This window comes from Phalacrocorax carbo, chromosome Z, assembly GCF_963921805.1.
Source record: "Phalacrocorax carbo chromosome Z, bPhaCar2.1, whole genome shotgun sequence".
Taxonomy (NCBI): Eukaryota; Metazoa; Chordata; class Aves; order Suliformes; family Phalacrocoracidae; genus Phalacrocorax; species Phalacrocorax carbo.
In genome coordinates, this window is record NC_087548.1 from 74,738,674 (window position 1) to 74,760,945 (window position 22,272).

General features: G+C 43.4%; 1 protein-coding gene across 6 annotated transcripts; it reads right to left on the reverse strand.

Moving 5' to 3' along the window:
* Positions 1–217: 217 nt before the first annotated feature.
* Positions 218–17,623, reverse strand: INIP (INTS3 and NABP interacting protein). Of its 6 annotated transcripts, none has more exons than XM_064438361.1 (6): positions 17,570–17,623; positions 17,130–17,272; positions 16,542–16,628; positions 5,389–5,491; positions 2,766–2,856; positions 218–969 (listed from the first exon to the last, which is right to left on the reverse strand). In XM_064438361.1, exons 3-6 carry the CDS (start codon positions 16,564–16,566, stop codon positions 874–876), a joined length of 315 nt encoding a protein of 104 aa, XP_064294431.1. In that variant the 5' UTR covers positions 16,567–16,628; positions 17,130–17,272; positions 17,570–17,623; the 3' UTR covers positions 218–873. The 6 variants fall into 6 exon arrangements, with proteins under 6 accessions (XP_064294431.1, XP_064294433.1, XP_064294432.1 ...); XM_064438363.1 differs by having other exon boundaries at positions 17,130–17,177; positions 17,570–17,614; XM_064438362.1 differs by having other exon boundaries at positions 17,590–17,612.
* Between the last annotated feature and the right edge of the window lie 4,649 nt (positions 17,624–22,272).

The following is a 22,272-nucleotide window of genomic DNA, read 5'->3' on the forward strand; positions in this document are numbered from 1 at the left end:
TCTATGTAAGGACTATTTTTTACTCTAAGTTACTTTATCCCGGTGGCATGATCACAATTCCAAAATAATTTACCTTAAGATCAACAGATTTCCTTTCAGCATGGCACTGGAATTGGTTACCATAGATAAAAACAGGAAGGAAAAAAGCAAACAAAATGAAACACACTGAGCATTGAAAAAGATATGACTAGAAAAATATGACATTTTAAACTGAATGTCCAGAGAAGTTAAAAGACTTCTTTTATTTTGTCTGTTCAAAGACTGTTTGAAACAATTGCTTTTCCCCACTTTAATTAATTTTCTTATTTCACAAAACAAAATAAAAGGCAGGCGCACTATAGCTAAGAACTTGAGACCAGATGATACTACAACAGCAAACAGCACACTAGCAATGTTCCTGCATGGGGGGGGAGGGGGGAAGGTGGTGGTGTAAAAAAAAAAAAAGACTGATGCATTTGATAAAATCATATCTATTCGATGGACAAAAGTAACTTTTGTGTTTCATTACAGTAAAATACAGTACCTGTACAGAATAATAAGAAACACAAAGGCTGACAGAGTGTGCATCTCTTGACGACTCTGGTGTGGACATTTATGTAAAGGAAGCACAGAAACAGGGAAGAGCAAGCACTATGCACTTCACACACCAAGTAAGTCCTAGGTCTGACTTTGACTTGACAGAGGAACAGGATACAGGATAAAGACTGCGGTGCAACAACACTGCTTTTTCATCATTAGAGCTCACACTCCCAAAAGGCAACCACAAAAATCCAGGAAGAAGAAAGGTTTTAAGGTAAGTAAAGAAATTTAGAAGTCAGGCAGTTCCTGCTATGGATAAAAATCAGACCTTGCAGTTCTGAGAAACAACATTCCTCATTCTGCCTCAAGTCGAGGTAAGACAGGAAGAATAAGATTTCCAAATGCAGAGTCTTGAGTTATGAAGTATCCTGAGGAATGTGCATGTGCATGCTGGAAAGAGAAAAGCATTTGTTAAAGCATAACTCCCCGCAGTAATGGTATAATTCAAGATTTTACAGCTTCTGCCACATTAATTACGTATTTCTCACAGTCTGCTCCTCAACTCTGATGGTCAAATTCAAAAACAGCATTTCAGATCTGGCACATTTGAACAGGGCTTATCAAGGCAATTAATTTGGCCATTCCCTGCTGCTCCTTTTTCAGCAAATCCCATGGAGGTGGGGAGAGTGGTAAGGAACTCCTGACTGCCCTCCTTTGCCTAGACCCCATGCTTCCACTCCCATCTATAACCAAGCTATAGTTCTCTGTATGTGACAGCTGCCACATACAACTGTCAGAAGTGTGCATCAGTAGCATCACACAACCTGAGGCTACATGTAGAAATGACATTAGAGCAGACACACTCCTATACAACATGGGACACCAGCCTTCTGCTCATGTGATGTATATATGCTTATTGACCTGAGGAGGGCAGCTGCTGCTCATGGCTCTGGGCAACCTTTGTACAGTCATATGTAGCCCTTTCCAGTTCAAAGACTGGACTCCAGTAAGCTAGATGGCCTGTTTATTCCTTCCTTCCTTCCACCACCAGCGAAAAGCCCCAATGGATATCAAATTTAGCCTGAGCCAGCAGCGTGCTCTTGCAGTGATAAAGGCTACCTGCACACTGGGCTGCATCAGCAACAGCACAGCCAGCAGGCCAAAGGAAACTACTCATGAGGCTGCATTCGCAATACTGTGTTCGGTTTGAGATACAAACTGGAAAGAGTCCAACAGAGATGCAAATAGGTGGCTGTGCCTGGGCTGGAGCTCTCAGCATCCAAGGGGATGGTGAAAGGACTCAGCTTCTTGTAAGACGAAAAACCTGAGAGGAGATCTTATGCTTTTTCAGATACCCAGTGACAGAATACAGAGAAGACAGAGCCAGGCTCAGAGCCAAGAGAGGCTGTGAGAAGTCCATCCCTGGAGAGCTTCAAAACTGGATTTGACCATGCCCTGAACAAAGTGATATAGCACTGCTGTTAGTCATTATTTGAGCAGGGCACTGGACTAGAAACCTCCAGAGGATCCTTCCAGCCTATGACGTTCTGTGATCAACACAGGACACCAGCCAGAGCTGACTTCTGCTCCCATTCATTTTAGGATTAGCAATCTGGGGCCTTTACTAGGTAATAAAACCAAAACAAACCATAGGATACATGAACAGCATTGCTAGTTTGCATCTCCATATTTTTCCCATATCTGTGCCCTCTGTCAAATCATGCTGTCTCGAGTGCTAGGAAGGCAGGTGTCCATGTACTGGCTTTCCTCCTCAATTTGCAATTTCAACACCAAAATCAGCCTCACCTGACATGAAGAAAATTGGAGCAAACAGAAGCCTGCAAATGTATAAGTAAGTTTTCGAAGTCTTTCACCCGTTACTCATAACTGCAAGGTATTTACTTGGCATCTACTCAGATTCAACCAAGGAAAGCCATGTGGGTAGTTCTCCCTACACTTCATGAGACATTCAGAAGTATGATGAAACTGACTCTTGACTGACATGTATAAAGCAGCAATGATGATACCATAGGCTATGTTCTTAGAACCCTATCAAGTGAGAATGAGCTGACAGATTTAAGCTTTCATCCTAACAGAAGAAACTTAATTTGTGTTTCATATAGAAATGCATGAAACCTAACCTCTAAAAGGGGCTTTTCATTCTCTCTAGGTACAGGACTGCTCTCTGAAGGGATGCACATCTAAAATAGAGCCAAGCTAAACTCTACCCGACTCTTTCAACTTACCTGCAGTGCAGCCTTCTGCTGTGCTGCGATGTGCTGTTGCTCAGCATGATCGCGGAAATCCTTGTTCAGTGGTGATCTTGCAAGTGCAATGCTGCAAAAAAGAGCAAGATGGTATGATACACACCGCATAAAAAGATGTGCCTTTGCCATTCTAGCCATAGATTCCATGACTTCCATAGCTCACAATTTATTTGACTGACAGCTTGACAACTGTTAATTGTTTGGAATTACGATTTGCTAACATAAGAGAGAAAAGGAAAATGGAGGCCACAGTTTTATCACTTGATCGAGCATAAACAACTGATGCCAGACTAAACCCAGAAGACTCACAGTCCTGAAGCCTGTTGTGGATTTCTCTCATGGGTGGTGTCCCACTGAATTCAGTGGAATCACTGGGGTGCAACATTAGACAACATCACCAATTTTTAAAACAACAGCTTTGTGTTTTCACCATTACTCAGTGATAAACTGAGATAAACAGAAGCACTAACAAGAGCTATGCAGTCTTCAGCATATGACCAGTTCTTCAGCAGGTGGGTGGCAGATCACTGCTTATGGTAAAGGAGCTTCCTATTGATGTACCTGAAATATGATCACCTGATGACAGGTTAGAGTACCTAAAACTGGTTTTGCTTATCTATCTCAGTGCAGCATACATTACGTTTTGAATTAAAATTTCTAATAGGTTTTCTTGGCTTTTTGATCTTAAGACTTGTCCAACTTGTTAACCGAAAAAGAAGAAATAAAAAGCACACTTTTTTTCCCCCAACTCCACATAAGTAACATGATCAGCCATCCAGACAGAAATCAGTGAGGACTGCCATTAGAGCTGTATTGCAAGGCAATTCACAGCTACCTCTGAAATTGGCTCTGCAGACTAGTGCAGAAAGCCCAGCTTTCCTCAGTCATAGAGACAAAAGTATGAAGGACAAGGTATCCAAGCAAAATCATCCACTGACCTTTCCCAGCAGCTTCAATGTCAACAGCTGATTTAGTAAATCAGTCTTTCAAAAGCAGCCTTGCTCATGAAAAGATCTGTAGCCAAATCTATGCCTAAATGCATAATGAAAGCTAAGTAACAATCCTCTGAACAGACTTCATGACAAATACTAAGATAAGCTTCACTGCTGGAGAGAAGTACTACTCATTTTATTTAAAATGTAATATTTTCAATTATTTTGAAGGTATTTGTTTTGCATTTAATTCTGTACCTTCTAACATTTCAGTATGATTTTTTTTTAGATAATCTTAAGACTTCATAATAAGCTGACACTTTTCAAGAAAAATTTTCTGTTCTTGGATAGAGGATTCCCATATGCCAAGGCCAGAAATCAATTCAGCCTAACATTGGCCATGCCACTATTGTGCTTTAGGTACATCAAGCTTTCTTCTGTCAGGGTTGCAGCATTTCTATGATCTCATTTCTGACAACTCTGTGGTCCCAAAACCTTGGGCACAACATTGCTGCCACAGAACTGCCAGCTTCTCAAAAATCAGACATCAGCCAACCATGCCAAAGCACAGTTTGGCTACTGCTTTGTAGCTTCCCCCAAACCCCACCTTCAAAGTTAGCAAATTCTAATTCTGCTCACTAACGAAGTGTTATTTTCCCTTAAGAAAAAAAAAAAAACAAAAACCAAAAAACAAAAAACAGGAAAGCAAACAAGCACTCCCTGAAATTCTGCCAGACTTGCAATGAAGAATGGAAACATGGTAGCCAGGAGTCAGGGGTTGTACACAATGGTGTGATATTTCTATTTTCTTCTCTAATCAGTAATTTTGCTTGAATAATAACTGTATATAGAGTCACTCAAACATCCAACTCAGGCGATTTCAAATATTCTGCATGCTTTTTGACAGTATGATGGAATTAAAGATGACCTAGTCTCCGTGAAAAAAGACACAGGCAGCACTTAGACTGTATTCACAGTATTTGACTCTTGTACAGATACTGTGTGTAACACACTGTGTCTAGAGTATGGCACTGCACTCACTTCATGCTAATCCAAAAGTTCAACTATCTCAATTTCCCCACGTAACCCAGCGTGTGATTTTCTAGTTACTGATTTACGACAAAAATTTAATCTTTTTGTCTTAAGCGGGAGAAATCCCAGTGGTAGCTCCCAAACTCAGGTTCGATTATTACACGTTATGGTATAGAATCATCCTTACATCATCTTCTGCAAGAAGATCTGCAGTAACAAAACTGGCTTCATCTTGCACACAGGGAGTTTCAAGGATAACTCACTCCCTGCCATAACCGTTCTTCTCGAAACACACAGTACCATGAACCTAATGGTCTGCTACTTCCATTCCTCAGGGAATTTTAGCTTAATAATTAAGTGCTACCTGATTCTTCTTTAAGGTTAATTTTCGTACCATTGAGTAAGCATATCTCCTTCTCCCCTTCTCAAATGGTAATGATGTAAGACAAAATTCAGGGTCTGCAAACAATTTTAAATACTAATATGTTCCTAAAGTGCAAGGTCTTTCTGACTGGCTGTTGAGGAGGGTCAGAAAACACTTCTGGTAAGTGTTTATGTAAGTTTACAGCTCACTTGCTATTTTTTTGTTCCTTTGATGTAATCAGTGATGTCCAAACAGGTCTAAGAACATAAAATACCTGGCTCCAGGGTGATTTGTGGAAGACTGGTTTTGCATAAGTAACTTTCTCTTCTCCTTGTCTAGTTCTGCCAGGATTGCAACCCTATTTTTATTCTGGAAACCTGGTGGGAATGACAGAAAAATATTAGAGAGATTTACTTGATTTCTGTGGCCCAACACTAACCTTGTGGAATTAAAAGCCTCTGTACAATATGACATTATGATGAATACACTGATCTTCAAAGCTTTGCACCCATCTGAAAGTCAATTAATAAATAGGTTTCATTTTTCCTTTTCTCATTTTACAACATGAAATAGCTTCCTTAAGCTGTCATACATATTAATACATTTTAAAATACAGGTTTCTATCTCAGGTTAGATCCTACCCCTTCCCAAGCCAGCTCTGGAGCTATAAACAAGGTACATAATCATATACTTGCTTTTCAAAAAACAAGTAAACTTACCAGGTTCTAGATTTAAAATGCAGTCACTGAACATACAACTCAATGATAATAATAATGGACTAATATACTCACAGGACCTAATTTCTCATGCCAGTGAATTCAAACCATAATACAAGTTTTACTTATGTCACAGGTAACATTGAGATGACCGCTAAGTTTGCGCATGCACTTATACAAAAAACTACAACCTTTTATTCAATCTATGCAGAAAGGTTTTAGTTTTAATATACTGATGTCCTTACATACACACACTACCCTTAGTCCAAGTATGACCACAATGCAGAATAGAGAAGCAAAACTAAACCATCTGGACACAATATGAGAATGCAGCCTTTATTTGCTCTGTACATCATTCTCCCAAAGGGACCTTGTACACTACAGAAGGGGTCAGGAAGTAGAATGACTGAGGGAATTGAGAAAATGCCTAAAATAGCTACTATTTGTGTATTTTCAAAGTTGCCTTCTAAATGAAAATGTGGCAAGACTGCCACACTTACACAGGACTCTTGCATGGTAAAGGATCTTATTGTGGCCACCAAATAAAGCAGACACACAAGTCCCTGCTGTTGCCCAGTATGCCTGTACAGCACAACTGAGGACAACAGCTACAGAGCTGACTCTTACAGGTCTCTATACCACTAAGGACACTCTTTATGTCAAGAATATACATTTTATATTATCTCTAAGTATCAAGCCACTACACTGTCATAAAAAGAAAGATGTAAAAGTCAAGTTATCTCCTTTATTTTCTCCATACAAAAAGTCAAAGTAATTTCCACAGGAAACCGCTGTGTGTTGTGCCCTGCCCCCGTCCTAAGTGCTGTTTTAGTAACACCACTAAAAAATGGTAGCCCACAAACTGTTAGGAAGGCCAGACACAGCAGCTCTTAAGAGGAGTATTAGCCTGTCAAGGTAAAATTATTTCAAATATATTTTCAGTAGCTGGGCTCAAAGTTCATCCCTTTTGAGAGGTCTTCTGTTGCTGCTCCATTATATAGTCCAATATTCCTTTCATCAGCATGGCTCAATGAAGGAGACAAATACCAGGTAGAAACCTTCAACTCTAAATAATAATTTGCATCTACATTGCCTTGCTATCAAACCCTCATCTTTTTCTTTTACTATGCCTAGCATACACACCCAAGCCTCACTGTCTCAGAGTTCTCAAAAGGAGCAGAGTTGTTTCATTACATTTTACTGTGGTTTTATGCAAGATCACCCATAATTATCTCTACATTTGTTAACAGAGTTTTAAATTAAATTTAATTGATTGCTATTTTCCCATCTGTTAATCTCTCCTCCCACATGGCATTACTTCCACTTCAACTTGATTCAGGTCTTTGATGTTCCTCTGCTCTTTAGATATTGTAAACTACCTTTTTTTGAGAACCCTGCACTTGCAATGAGTTTGAAACATTAAGACACATCTGAGTGTGTGCTCTAAGGGATACAAAGGCTGAGAGATCTTGCTAACAAGCTAGGATTCAACATTTCTGAGTTGCAGCTAGCCCAGACCTTACTTTCTAGTAAATTCTGGAGACAATGCTGTAAAAGGATGACTGAAATACCTCTAAGAGGGTCTGAGCTAAGTGATCACATCTGTGTGCTCATTCTATGCAGTTTTCAGCCAAAAAGCTTAATACTTGACATGTTACTCAGCAGCCTTCTGCTAGTTCTTGGTTATCCCTAACTGCGTAAATCTAAATGCATGCTTGGAATTCAGACGATACAGTGACTGAGGCAAGAGAAAGGAGACCACTTTTTAATATAAGTTGCTGTCAGCTAAAAAATAATGACTAAATATGCTTGCATTTATTATGAAGCAGATGGTATGATTCAGAAAGGCTTGAGATGTGCAAGAATAACATTTTAAATGCTGTTTTTAAACTGTGACCAGAAACTCTGCAAGATTACTGCTGTCTCCTATTTTAGTATAAGTTTTGCTATAAGGCAATATTCTTCACAGCACAAACTCTAGAGGGATTCAGAAGAAACCCAAGTATTTTTTCTTCCTTTTCTTATCCCTCTAGTAAGAGAGGATTTTTAACAACAAAAAAGTAGTATTTTGCTCTAGAATTCAGACAGAGCCCATCAGCAACCTACTGTACCGAGAAAGTAATCTGTTGAAGAGAATTTGTTAACACTAAGTAGAAAAAACTGTACTTGAGAAAATGGAGGACATCCAGCACATAAATGTTAGTGCTCCTCAGCTGAGCAATGTGAAGTTCCTACAGGTATTTTACATCTTTTTAAAATGCAAAGTAAAACCTGTTTGTTTAAAAGTTAGCGATGGAGGGGGCGGGACATGAGAAATCCATTCTAGAGAGAAAATCTGGCATCCTTACAAAATAATTAATCATATCTGGCATACATAAGCAAGACTTCCATTTAGATTCTTCCCTGCCCAGGACCCGAAAGTGCTTCTATAAAGACCAACTTCAAACAGCTACAGAATTTTCTACTTCAACTGCAAAGAAAGTAATTTTTCATCTGTAGATTTGATATGTCTGCACTGCTTTCTAGCACTAAAAATGAAAAAACAAACAAACCACCCAAAACCCCAAACCTAAAAACCATCTTTAAGATAGACCAGATTCCCATCTGTGAAAGGAAGTGTAGATTTTCAAACACAGCAAGTTCTTAATAAAGCTTTAAGTTTAGACTTCCCTTAACTGGGCTGAGTTGCACTACTATTTTGAGTTTGAACAGTTCATTAATATTGTAGTTCATTAATATGCTTTGCTTTGCAGACACAAGAGTCCTGACGTAAAATGACCCTTTCAAGGCAGCTAATTAGATTAATGGCAGTGTCAGGTGTCAAACTGAGCACCTGGATCCTCAGATTACTCTCTAAGGTAGCAGATTCAGGACATTTAAAATTTAAACCCATTCTTTCTGACACCTCTGTTTCTGACATTAAGCATTGTATTATGTGCTCTGTGCAGGACCTAAAATTTACTTGCACTGATGTATTGCATGTGAAAGGCAGAAAATCGAAGTAAGTTGAAGCCTTGCTGAGTAATACCAGTAGCTTTAAAAGCTCACAGCAAGCTTTGCTCTGTAACCTAATCCTGACACAAACCTACCACCCTACCTCACTGATATCTATGCCAGTTAGTTCTACTAGCTAACTCTGCATGGCAAGAAACAGTATTGACTTTACCTACTTTAAAGTTCTTGCTCTGAATCTCGTATCTTTTCCCTGAACTGTTGCTTGCTTCAAATTCATTGTATGTATAAATTTTTTCTAATATGCATTACTTATCATTTGTCCATAGATATGTAGTGGCACTAAAGAGTCCTCCGACACTTTGCGTTCAAGATACACTTGTCTTGGAAGTGAAAGAGAAGCCAACAAGAGGTGCTGTGGTGGACCTTGTTCTCACCAACAGGGAGGGGTTGGTCGGGAATGTGAAGCTCAAAGGCAGCCTTGGCTGCAGTGACCATCAAATGGTGGAGTTCAAGATCCTTAGGGCACTGAGGAGGGTGCACAGCAAGCTCACTACCATGGACTTTGGCCTCTTCAAGGGATCTGCTTGGAGGAGTACCATGGGATAAAGCCCTGGAGGGAAGGACCCAAGAATGCTGGTTAATATTCAAGGATCACCTCCTCCAAGCTCAGGAGCAATGCATCCCAGCAAAGATGAGGTCAGGCAAAACCACCAGGAGGTCTGCAAGGATGAACAAGGAGCTCCTGGACAAACTCAAACAGAAGAAGGAAGCCTACAGAGGGTGGAAGCAAGGACAGGTAGCCTGGGAGGAATACAGAGAAATTGTCCAAGCAGCCAGGGATCAGGTTAGGAAAGCTAAAGCCCTGACAGAGTTAAACCTAGCCAGGGGCATCAAGGGCAACAAGAAAAGCTTCTATAGGTACATAAGTGATACAGCCAAGACTAGGGAAAATGTAGGCCCTATCCAGAAGGAAAGGGGAGACCTAATTACCTGGGGTATGGAGAAGGCTGAGGTACTCAATGACCTTTTCTGCCTCAGTCTTTACCAGCAAGTGCTCAATCCACATCCAAGTCACAGAAGGAAAGGCAGGGACTGGGAGAATGAAGAACTGCCCACTGTAGGAGACCAGTGGCACCCGTCAGGGGTCACTATTGGGATCAGCACTGTTTAACATCATTGTCAGGGACATGGACAGTGGGACTGAGTGCATCCTCAGCAAGCTTGCCAACAACACTAAGCTGTGTAGTGTTGTCCACATGCTGGAGGGAAGGGGTGCTATCCAGGGGAACCCTGACAGGTTGAGAGGTGGGCCCATGTGAACTTTACGAAATTTAACAAGACAAAGTGTTTAAGGTCCTGCACCTGAGTCTGAGCAATCCCAGACATGGATACAGGCTAGGCATTGAGTGGATTGAGAACAGCCCTGCGTAGAAGGACTTGGGGGTGCTGGTGGATGAAAAGCTGGCTGTAAGCCAGCAATGTGCACTCACAGCCCAGAAGGCCACCCATATATCCTGGGCTGCATCAGAAGAAGGGTGGCCACCCAGGCGAGGGAGGTGGTTCTGCCCCTCTGCTCTGCTCTGGTAAGACCCCACCTGCAGTGCTGTGTCCAGCTCTGGGGTTCACAGCACAGGAAGGACACGGACCTGCTGGAGCAGGTCCAGAGGAGGGCCACAAAAATGATCTGCTAGCTGGAGCACCTCTCCTGTGAGGACAGGCTGAGACAGTTGGGGTTGTTCAGCCAGAAGAGAAAGTGCTGGGGAGACGTTATTGCAGCCTTCCAGTACCTGAAGGGGGCTTACAGGAGAATTGAGGAGGGACTTTTGATCAGGGAATGTAGTGATAGGACAATGGGTAACAGTTTTAATCTGAAAAAGGGTAGATTTCACAGAATCACAGAATCCCAGGTTGGAAGGGACCTCAGGGATCATCTAGTCCAACCGTTCTCGGTCAAGCACAGTCTAGACAGGATGACTCAGCACTCTGTGCAGACGACTCTTGAAAGTGTCCAGCGTGGCCGAGTAACCACTTCAATGGGGAGATTATTCCAATCACTGATTGTTCTCACTGTGAAAAATTTTCCTCTGGTGTCCAATCGGAATCTCCTCAAGAGCAACTTGTGTCCATTCCCCCTTGTCCTCTCCATGGGACTCCGTGTAAAAAGGGAGTCTCCATCTTCTCTGTAGCTACCCCTTAAGGACTGGTACATGGTGATGAGATCCCCTCTAAGCCTCCTTTTCTCAAGGCTGAACAAACCCAGCTCTACCAGCCTATCCTCGTATGGCAGCTTCCCAGTCCTTTGATCATTTGGTGGCCCTTCTCTGGACCCCGTCCAGCCTGTCCACATCCTTTTTGTATAGCGGGGACCAGAACTGTACACAGCACTCCAGGTGTGGCCTGACAAGCGCTGAGTAGAGTGGGATGATGACTTCTTTATCTCTGCTGGTGATGCCTGGTGATGCAACCCAGCATCCCGTTGGCCTTCTTGGCCGCAGCAGCACACTGTTCGCTCATGTTGAGCTTTCTGTCTACGAGGACCCCCAGGTCCCTTTCCACAGAGCTGCTCTCCAGCCAGGTGGATCCCAGTCTGTGCTGCACTCCCAGATGATGTTTTCCCAGGTGCGTGACCTTACACTTGTCCTTGTTGAACTTCAAAAGGCTCTTGCTGGCCCACTCTTCCACCCTATCCAGATGTCTCTACAGAGCAGCTCTCCCTTCTGGAGTGTCTGCTTCCCCACTCAGCTTGGTGTCATCAGCAAACTTCATCAGGCTACACTTGATGCCGTTGTCCAGATCACTTATAAAGATATTGAATAACATTGGGCCCAATATTGATCCCTGGGGGACTCCACTAGTGACAGGCTGCCACGTGGAAAAGGAGCTCTTTACCACCACCCTCTGGGTGTGTCCTGTCAGCCAGTTCCCCACCCACTGCACAGACCACTTGCCTAGGCCATAACGCATCAATTTCTCCAGGAGGAGACTGTGGGGGACCATATCAAAGGCCCTGGAGAAGTCCAGGTAGACAATGTCCATCCACTGCCCGCCCCATGTCAACCAGGCAAGTCACTGTGTCATAGAAGGCCACCAGGTTTGTCAAGCACGATCTGCCCTTAGTGAAGCCATGTTGGCTTTTCCCAATCACGTGCTTCATTTGACTTGTGATGGCCCCCAGGAGGATTCGTTCCATAACTTTCCCAGGGTTTGAAGCAAGGCTGATGGGCCTATAGTTACCCGGACCCTCCCTCGAGCCTTTCTTGTAGATAGGGGTAACATTTGCCTTCCTCCAGTCCTCTGGGACATCCCCTATTCTCCACGACTTCTCGAAGATTATGGAGAGTGGCCTTGCAATGATGTCAGCCAGCTCTCTCAGCACCCTTGGGTGGATGTTGTCAGGGCCCATTGATTTGTGGGGGTCAAGCTCCTGTAGTAATTCATGGACTAACTCTTCCTTCACTGATGGTGGGGCAGTGTTTGGATCAGCCGGCTATTTCATTTCCAAAGCCTGGGACCCTACAGTGTTGGTAAAGACAGAGATGAAGAAGGTGCTGAGGACCTCTCCGCCTTTTCTGCATTGTTGGTGACTGAATCTCCTTTTCTGTTTAACAGTGGGCCTATGTTTTCCTTCTTTTTCTGCTTATGGTTGACATGTCTGAAGAAACCTTTCTTGTTATTTTTCACATCTACAGCCAGTTTCAATTAGAGTTGGGCTTTTGCTTTCCTAACTGCATCTCTGCACACTCTGGCAATGCCCTTGTAGCTCTCGACGGATAATCCTCCACTTCTCCACCTCTGGTGTGCTTCCCTTTTGGATTTGAGTAGACCCAGGAGGTTGTGGTTGAGCCATGGGGGCCTCTTGCTCCGCTTACTTCCCTTTCCTTCCCTTTCCTTTGTAGGGGATAAATTGGCTTTGTGCTTCCAATAGAGTTCTTGAGGAACTCCCAGCACTCACTAGCTCCTTTGTCTTCCATGGAAGCTTCCCATCGAATCCGTCCCAACTGAGCCCTGAGTGCACTGAAGTTTCCTCTTCTAAAATCCAGAATCCTTGTCTTAGAGCTGACCTTCAGCACACTCAGCAGGATCCCAAACTCCACAATGTTGTGGTCACTGCAGCCAAGGCTATCACTAACCGAGCTATTACAAAGCAGGCTGTCTCGGTTTGTGAATATCAAGTCCAGCAGCGCCTCCTTCCTGGCTGGCACATCTAACATTTGTATCAGGAAACAGTCCTCTATACATTCCAGAAACTTGGTGGATGACTTGCGAGTTGCCGTATTGTTCTTCCAGCAGATGTCTGGGTAGTTGAAGTCCCCCATCAGGACCAGGTTCTGTTGGCCAGAAGCTTGCTTTAGTGCCCCAAACATCGCTTTGTTGGCATTGTCATCATGGTTAGGAGGTCAATAGCAGGTGCCCACTGTGAGGTCCTGCTTGGAGATGACCCCTCTGATGTTAACCCAGAGGCATTCGATAAAGCAGTCGCAATCACCATGGTTGACTTTGATACATTCAAGGTGTTCCTTAATGTATAGTGCAACTCCTCCACCTCTTCTACCCTGCCTGTCCTTATGAAAGAGCTTGTAACCGTCCATTGCGATCCCCCAGTCATTTGAGTTGTCCCACCATGTTTCAGTTACTCCTGTGATGTCATACCCTTCTGAGTGGGCACGGAGCTCCAGTTCCTCCTGTTTGTTACCTAGACTGCGTGCATTTGTATACATACACCTGAGGTGTTTACTCTTCTGTTTCACCTTTTGGGAGACAGCTAAAGAACCTTTATCACCGCAAATTTAGACTAGTGAAGAAAATTCTTCACTTTTCATGAACTTTATTTTGAAATTTCAATTTCAAATCACATCCTCAGAGCGAAATTCTTCACTATGAGGGTGGTGAGGCACTGGAACAGGTTGCCCAGAGAAGTTGTGTATGGCCCATCCCTGGAAACCTTTAAGTTCAGGTTGGACGGGGCCTTCAGCAACCTGGTCTAGTAGAAGGTGTCCCTGCCCATGGCAGGGGGGTTGGAACTAGATGATCCTTTAAGGTCCCTTCTAACCCAAACCATTCTATGATTCTATGACACTACGCAGAGACGCGAAGTTTGTAGATGATGACATAGTTCACAGCACAATCTTCTTTTTTAACACAGACTCAGTGAACAGAATGCTAAATCTAGCTGCTCAGACTGTGTTATGTGAATGTGCTCACATACCGTTAGGCCAAAAGGATAAACAACTGCCAGGAGAGAAAGAGACATCATAGAATTGCTACAGCCTGAAGCTTAGAATCCATGATGTATTCCAAGACTTTGATTCTCCCAACATATCAGAACTCTTCTCTTTTGAAAAGTTCAGCCCTGTCTGAAGCAGGACCTGTATTTCTTCCACCTGTGGGGACCTAAAGTAGAATTCACTCCTGAGCAGTCACACTTCTTTCATCTCAGAGGGCTTCCTCTAAGAGAACTCACACATGGAGTCTTCAATTTAGTAACACACAAGGTATGCTCTGGCCTTGCTGTGCACAAGCATTACAAGAGCAGCCTTATTAATACATGTTGTGTGAGTACTGTGAAGTATTGCTGTAGAGGCAGTGTATTATCAAGCACCTGAAAGTAACTTCTGTAACTTAGAAGCTGATGTTTTTTCCCTACCCTACAAAAATGTACCACTCTGGTCTATCAGCTCATCTTGTGGACAGCACACAGCATGTTAAAAGCTTTCCTATTTCTTTGAAATGCTGTTAATGTATTTTTAATGCATGTTTAAATGCAATCTGTTCCATGAGGTATTAACAGCCTGAAGTAAGGCTTTCATTCAATTCTGTTTGGTCTTGCTGCACTCATGTGCAGCTCCTCATCTTTGAAGTTCTAATCCTAAGCGTGCTGTCCTAAGAGTCCAGTGAATTAAAGAAAAGTCCAGACCACAAAATCTTAACCTTTGTAGTCCAAGTCTGCAACTAACAGAAAACTCAATAAACTCCTAGGAAAACACCCAGTACTGATTAAAGGGAAAGAAACAATCGGTACAAAAAATTACAAACACGGTCTACCTGTGTAGAAGGCTAATGTTTAATTCATCCTTATGGTTCTGTCTAAGTGCTACCACTCATAACCCTTTCAGTGAGTGTTTCAGTAAATCCCCATTCTTTTTTCAAAAGGGAAGAGAGAGGATTAATTGCTTGAACGGTACCAATATGTGTGCCATGCAGCAAGTATTTTTCTGAATCATTTTCACTGCTAGACTGCATCTGGCCATGACAAAGATACAGAAGCCTTGAACGGTTTCTCTTATTTTCCTGTTCATTTCTAATTTTCCTAGGTATATTATTTATAGGCTCATTTGGGTAATTAAACTTGATAGTGTTTCTTGCCTGCTTAGTGCAAATAATTTTCATATGATAATTAAACAGTTCCTTTAGGGAGTCTGTAAAGGGTATCTCAAAATATAAAAGCAGATTTCAAGGCTCTGTTAAATAAGCCTCTGGAATCTGGAGGGAAGCAAAGGCATTCAGGCACTAAAATCCCATCCTACTTCTCAGCAAATTCATGTATTTAAGAAAAAGTAGCTTTTAACGCTTTACAACGACATTCAATTCCTTGCAATGATGCTGGCTTGGTATTCACAGAAAAAAACAAGATTTACCATTGCTTACCAAAACCTTCTCAGACTTAAAATTTGCAGACAACTATCTGCAATCTGCAGCATTCCTCTCTCACCACTTTACAAAAGCTCAATGAGCACTACAAAAACTACCTTCTTTTCATCAAGTAGCAAGTAAAACCTGTCTTTTGGACCAACACATTTCTTCTGTATTTGTTTTGAAAGCGCAGGGCCATAGTGCGGGAAGTGTGAGGAAACCACACAAGCGATCTGGTACCCCTTCAAAGTATAAGCACTTCAGAATTAATTACACCCAGCTTTGTGGGACTGCTTTCCTGGATAAGGACACTCACACACATACCCACATGTGCATGAAGAAGTGTCAGGACGCTGGGAAACTGAATTCTGAAATGATTTCTCATAATCAGTAAGTGAAGAGCCATACCTGAGAAGCTTCTTTCTCAGCTCTTCCGTAGAAAAGTTCCACTAAGATTTCCAGAAAGCACCTCTAGAGGGCGATTTAAGACCCTCCTTCAACTTACCATGTCACACCCCCGCCAGACCCTCAGCTCCCTCTAACGCATGTGCCTCAGCTAGACATATGGACCATTTCCACGTCTTGAACGCTTTTACGGATGCAATTCAGATGCATCATCACGCAAAGAAACATTTCATTGAGATTCGCGTTATGATTTTACGTGGCTTTTCCTCCTAGACCTGGCCACTTGCTATCTGTCTTTGACAGCTATTACTGCCTGGGTCTTGCTGCTCCCATCATGACATGGAATATCTTAGACTTTCTGGCTGTTCCCTGATGCTGAGTGCAAGAGCTGCGAGTCATGTTCAATGCTAAAGCACTGTAAGTGTCTGAAATAAGCTTCAGGAAATAACCACAGCACGACAGGCACGGTAGGTGCTTCATAATCTAAGCATGAACAAATGCACAATAATTCAGAGCAACCCAGCCATCAGTGGTCTTTTTCAACCATTTAACATGTGTTTCTTCTCCCAGAAGGCTTGCTCACATTCTGCTACTTCCAGCCCCACCTCCCTGCCTCTCCTCCCCTTTTTGCTCTTTCTATAAAAATAAACTTACAGATTTGGTGACTTCACTTATATTTTGCACATAGTCTTTCCCCTTGAATACTTAGACTAAAACCTACCTTGTCCTGAAGGATTTGCTGCCATCCTTCAATTTTCAGCCCTAGTTTTACTCAGCTGCAGTTCAAATCTTTTAACCCCACAAATATCTGCAAAACAGGCAGAATATAAGAGAAACATATTCCTTTAGAAGAAAAGCTTGGATTTCATTCTGTTACATATTTCATAAACATGGCAACTGTTACAAAGCATAAGCCACATACAGTGTGTGTATTGCTTAAAATATGTAATACTATTTATATTGTTCTGATTGAAGCTTTTAGCTTGCAATATCAACAGTTGTGGTTAATTCTTTTTCAGATTCTAGTAACTTAAGAATATTCTTTTGAGTCATTCTGGAGTTATGCACACTTTTTCCTAAGAGAACTTATTCTGGACAAAGTGTGTCAGACTACGCTTAAGAGCCATGTTAAAGCGTTATACTCTTTAAAAGCTAAAACCCTGAAAGAACTCAGTTTAGAGTCTGGCTCAAGAAAACTAGTGATCTGAGGGAAGAAAATTTACACCCAGCTACAAGGCCCACCGAAAGCTACCATCCTCACAGCTGTGGCAGAACAAAACGGGGCGCCCGCTCCTCGGCCATACGTCACCTCGGGCCACCGTCAGCTTCTGCTTCCATTCAGGTGCCGGGCTGCGACCTGCCGTGTCAATCAGAGGTCAGTCAGCAGCCAATCAGAAGTCTCAGATTCCCACGGGAGACCAGGAAACAGCTACACCCCGCCACTGCGGGTGTCTGAGCAGCGAGGGAGAAGTGATTCAGCAGCAGGGTCAGCTGGGGAACCCCGGGGACACCCCCACTACGGCACCACCCCCCCTCCCGCCCGCGGGAATGGACTCTTCCACCCTCCCCACCCCCTGCGCCTGTGGGCTCTACCGCTTCCCCCACCACCACAGCGAACGGACCCCCCCCGCTCGGCTCCGCCCCTCCCCTCCCCTCCCCGGCCCGCTCACCGCCTCCCTGCCCCCCTGTCCCCCTGCCCCCCTGTCCCCCCGGTCCCGGCGCCTCTCGGCTCTCGCCGCCCGCCCCTACCCGCAGCCCGGCAGCCTCACCGCCATCCCGCCCCGCCCCGTTCACCACTCGGCTCTCACCCCCAGCCCCGCCGCAGCCAACCAGCTGGCGGCACATGCTTATGACGCACTCACCCGCGACGTCTATTTCCTAACCGGGCGGAGGAGAACGGCGTCACGTCGCGTAGCTTGACGGACAGGTGGGAGTGGTCAGTCCGCTTTACGTACAAGGGTGGGTGTGCGAGGCGGCCCCACCCCCGATATCCAGGCAACGGGCGGGCCGGCATGGCGGCCGGTGAGGCCTGGGGGAGGTGTGGGCTTTAACAGGGCCGGGCTTGGTTAAGCCCGGCCTAGTTAGGCCCGGCAGAGGGCCAGTTCAGGCTTTAAACTGCGTCTGTGCGGCGCGGGTCATCAGCCTGGGCGCGGGAGGGGCTCGGGGGGAAGCGTGAGGGAGGGTCACCTTTGGATCACACTCGGGCGGCTGCAGGCGCCAGCGTGGCGAAATGGGGAGAAAAAAAAAAAAGACAAGTGGAAGGGAAGGGTTGTTTAATTTTTGTTATCAGAGCCACAGGGTTTGAATTTGGGCGCAGCAGGAATGGTTACTTGGCACGAATTCCGGAAGGGTTTGTGCACCCGTGTTACTAACACATGGTTTGTTTTTGAAATGTCAAGTAACAGCTTTGCAGGTGAGACTGTCTTTTATTAAATGATCAAGTCTGTCCCGGAGAATGGTCTTAAGCCTTAAATAGCCTTAAACAGGGATCTGTGACTTTGGTTTTACGTCCTTGTGGTTAAAATACTGCATATTTGACTCAGACCAAGCTGAGCAGGGATTTGAAGTGGCCCTTCACAGCTGCACCCCTGATGAAACATGAGTAAAATAAATTCTTAAGAACTGCAATAAATCAATAACAGGCTGCAAACAAACGGGGCCAACACTGACCTCTGGCTAGTCAAGAAACCAGTCACACTGCCCATTTAAGTTTTATACGCAGGATTTTTTTTATGGCCACAATCAATTTTCATGAAATCAAGGTCTTTTTGGTTTTTTAGAACCAAATTGAAAGGTAGGTACCAAAAAAAAAGTTACTTTTTTCTAGTTAGTCTTAATTCAAGATGTCTCTAGTTAGATATGCTGTTACTGCAGAATATACCCTTTTTAATACTGAGATTTTTGGCCATGTATGTAACAGGCATTTCTGAGCAAATTACACTTAACGGCAAGGGTGAGCAAATGACACGTACAGCAGGGGTGACCTTGGATCTGGTAGTAAAACCTTCTGTACACTGCGGGGCATTTAATTTCACCTGCTTCTTCTTCCATCAAGTCTTATAAGTCCATATTCTCATCATTCTCCAGGCTTAAAGTGGAAGAAGGACTTAATAAAAACTGTTGGTTTAGTTCAATGGGATTATTTATATTAATGTACACAGGGTGTACACAGTGCTAAATGTCACACTAGCCTGTTAGCTTGGACAACCAAATACATACATAACTGTTGAAGGCAGTGAACAATTTTTTAAGATCTTGTGCTGCAGCCACCTACACTAGTGATGTAGAAATAAATTACATTTTTGAGAGTGTACAGAATGTATAAAAACCCTATAACAATTGAGTAATTTGACTTAAAATAGTGTGCATTAGTATTACACATACAAATTCTGTGAGATAGGGAGTGTTCCGCTAACCAAATACGCTGTCTGTCCATGCATTTATACTTTCAAAGCCTCACTGAGTGTGAAAATCATAAAACTGAACAAATTTACATCCAGAGACTTGTAACAGCCAGATTTAGAATTTGGCTGCCTAGACTGTTTGCCTGGTAAAACCAGTCTCTGGGTGTCTGTGTCAGTGAAAACCCAAACCAGCACCAGAGCAACCAGCAAGCATCTGACAAGCTCAGGGAGTTTTGTTTGCTTTAAAGCTGTTTTAATTAGTACTGTGGAAGGCAAACATTGCTGCCTTTCCCACATACAGGCGTTATTTTCAACTCGTCTTTGCCTGAACAGTTGATCAAGTGCCTTCCCTTCTTCTGATGTTTTAGGGTTTGTTTTTTTTTTTCTTTTTCAGTTTCTCATTGTGCCTTGAGAACTGCCACATGTGCTTTTTTTTTTTTTCCTTTTAATTATTCTCTCTTGGAAGATCTGCAGTCCATTTTACCTAGGCATCTCACTTGTAATCCTTAGCTGCTGGGAAGCATTGCAAGTGAAGACCAGCACAGTGCGCAAGCCAATAATCCTACCTGGTGCACTTCTCTGCATTGTCAGGCCAGGGCTGAGGATGTCAGTCATTCTGAAAAGCGGCAGTTTGAGACAGACAGGCTTAGCTGCTTGGCTCTTCTTTGACGCAGCTGACGCTGGTAAGAAGAACTGAGTAGTGGACAGTGGTCCTTGATTGAGGATCAAGCAAGGAAGGTAGAAAGGAAGAGGTAGCAGGGCAAGGAGGAGGCATCATCATCAAGGAAACTCAGATGCAGAAAGGTTGGGACTTGTTAATTCTGCAGTCCTGTACAAGTGTGACAAAAATGGATCTTAGTATCCAAGAGCGTCTCTTGGAAAATATGGTCCTGCCTCACATCAAATGATCCTTTGGCTTTGGGAGGAATTTCTTATCAGTAAATTAATTTCCTCCTTGGGTTGCAGAAACAGGAAGGAATGTAGCCCTTGAAACAAATGGGGTCTAATCTCTCATGCATCAGAATACTTTCATTTTCCCTGAAATTCCTGTTCTTGTTTACTATAATAAAATAAAAAATTATAAAACCCAGCATTTATAGCATATCTATCAGAAAGTAATTACAAAATCTTAAGTTTAAGAAAATGGCTTTTCTTGAACATTGCCTCACAAGTCTGGTTCTTGAGCCACTAAAATGCTGGTTTTCAGGCTGGCTGTTCTCATCATCTCGGTGTAGAGGGAGCTCTGTATCTCATTAAATAAAAGCTGAGTTAAATTGGATGTGATACCACATGATCGTAAACTGAAGTATTTCAGAATTGCCATGGTGTTGTGGTTTAGCCGGCAGCACCAGCCCCACAGAGCCACTCGCTCACTCCCCCACCGGAGGGATGGGGGAGAGAATCAGAAGGGTAAACCTCATGGCTTGAGATAGGAACAGTTTAAAATTAAAAGCAACAACAAAAATGCAATGGAAAGGAAAACAACGAGAGGCGCGAAACCGGGGGGGACGGGAGGAGGGGGATGAACCACTGAAACAAACCACACGTGACACAGCCACTCACCACCCGACACCGCAACTGCCGCCATTATTATACTGGTCATGGTGTCACGTGGCATGGAGTGAGCATCCGATTGGCCAGTCGGGGTCAGCTGCCCCCGCCATGGCCCCACCCCTCCCAGCCTCCTGCCCAGGCGTCAGAGCGCGGGAAGCTGGAAAGGTCCCCAGCCACCACAGGCACCACAGTGAAGAGAATTGACCTCTTCTCACCCAAAACCAGCACACATGGGCAGTTCTCCTCACTACTGGCTGCTTGCAGTTGTCAAAGCTGAGGTAAAACAGTGATTTGCTCTTTTGGGTTTTTTTTGTTTGTTGTTTTTTCTTTGTTTTTTCCTAAGTGAAAATGGGTTGCGCGGGATGTCTCCGTGGCTTGAGCCAAGATCTTCCAGAATGGTGCTGTTAATTCCAACTGGCAGTGCTACTCATACAGATCCATTCTAAACACTTCCTTTTATTTCTATATTTACTGTGCATGTCACAATAACAAAAAAAAAAGGAAAAAAAAATTAAAACCAACCAAACAAATGAAAATGTTTTGAAGAGTCTTTAAACATTTTAGTTGGATTACTTTTTTATATCCAGTTTCCTCAAGATACTCCATCGGTAGTAGCTGTTCTGCATGATTGGATTTCGGATTTTTCATTTGATAGTCAGTCGGCACTGACTTTCACTTTTTACCACAAGTGCCCTGTCTTTGCACAATCCTGTTTATTACTTCCCCATCCAACTTGTCAGCTTTGAAGGCTTCTGATGCAGCAAAAGCTTACCCATGAGCTTAAATGTGTGCATTAATACCGCTGTTGACTTTGAGGTGGTCCCATTTCTGTGCAGAGTCAACAAGCACGTGCGTAAGATTTAATTGGGTCTCGTCAAAAGCCTGCTCTCTTCAATCTCTGCAGTACAAGACATGAGCTGTAGTAGCACAGGGAAGGAAGGAGCTTTTTTCAAAACAGCTGGATTTTAATTTATTTTACATCTTCTGGAATGGCCTTGTTTCATACTAGTTTCATATGTGCTTACGTGCACACAGACACAAACATTATCCTCTCCAGGTAAAGCACAGGGGGGAAAGATAAAGCAGTCAAAGACAGGCTGTTAACGGGGGTGGGGGTGGGGGTGTGTTAGTTTTTACTGTCATTGACATGGCAAACCAGCCAAGCCTGACCATCTGGCTGGTGTGGCCTCCAGCTTACCTTGGTGTTTGTTGTCTCTACTGTCTGGAGTGTGCTATAAGGAAGAATCCTATAATTTAGGCCTTAAATAGAACACTTGATGAAAAGCAGATGGGTTTTACATGTCTGGTCTGGTAAATAAATTCAACCTGAAGTTGGCGTCCTGCAATTCATTGTAAACTGTATTGCCATTTTATGTCCCATTATCTGAACAAGAAGATGAAGATGCATTATGAAAAGAATGTTACGAAACAACTGAGAGTCCTTTTCAGGCTCACACTGAGCACTTACAAAGCCATCTGCCATTATAAAAACAT

What these genes read in the sequence shown, in the direction of transcription:
- INIP (XM_064438361.1), bottom strand. Translation starts at nt 16,566, where the DNA reads ATGGCAGCAAATCCTTCAGGACAAG. An exon ending in AGCAAATCCTTCAGGACAAG is followed by an intron (nt 5,492 to 16,541) that starts GTAGGTTTTAGT and finishes CATTCCCACCAG; the next exon opens with GTTTCCAGAATAAAAATAGG. An exon ending in ACAAATCACCCTGGAGCCAG is followed by an intron (nt 2,857 to 5,388) that starts GTATTTTATGTT and finishes TCTTTTTTGCAG; the next exon opens with CATTGCACTTGCAAGATCAC.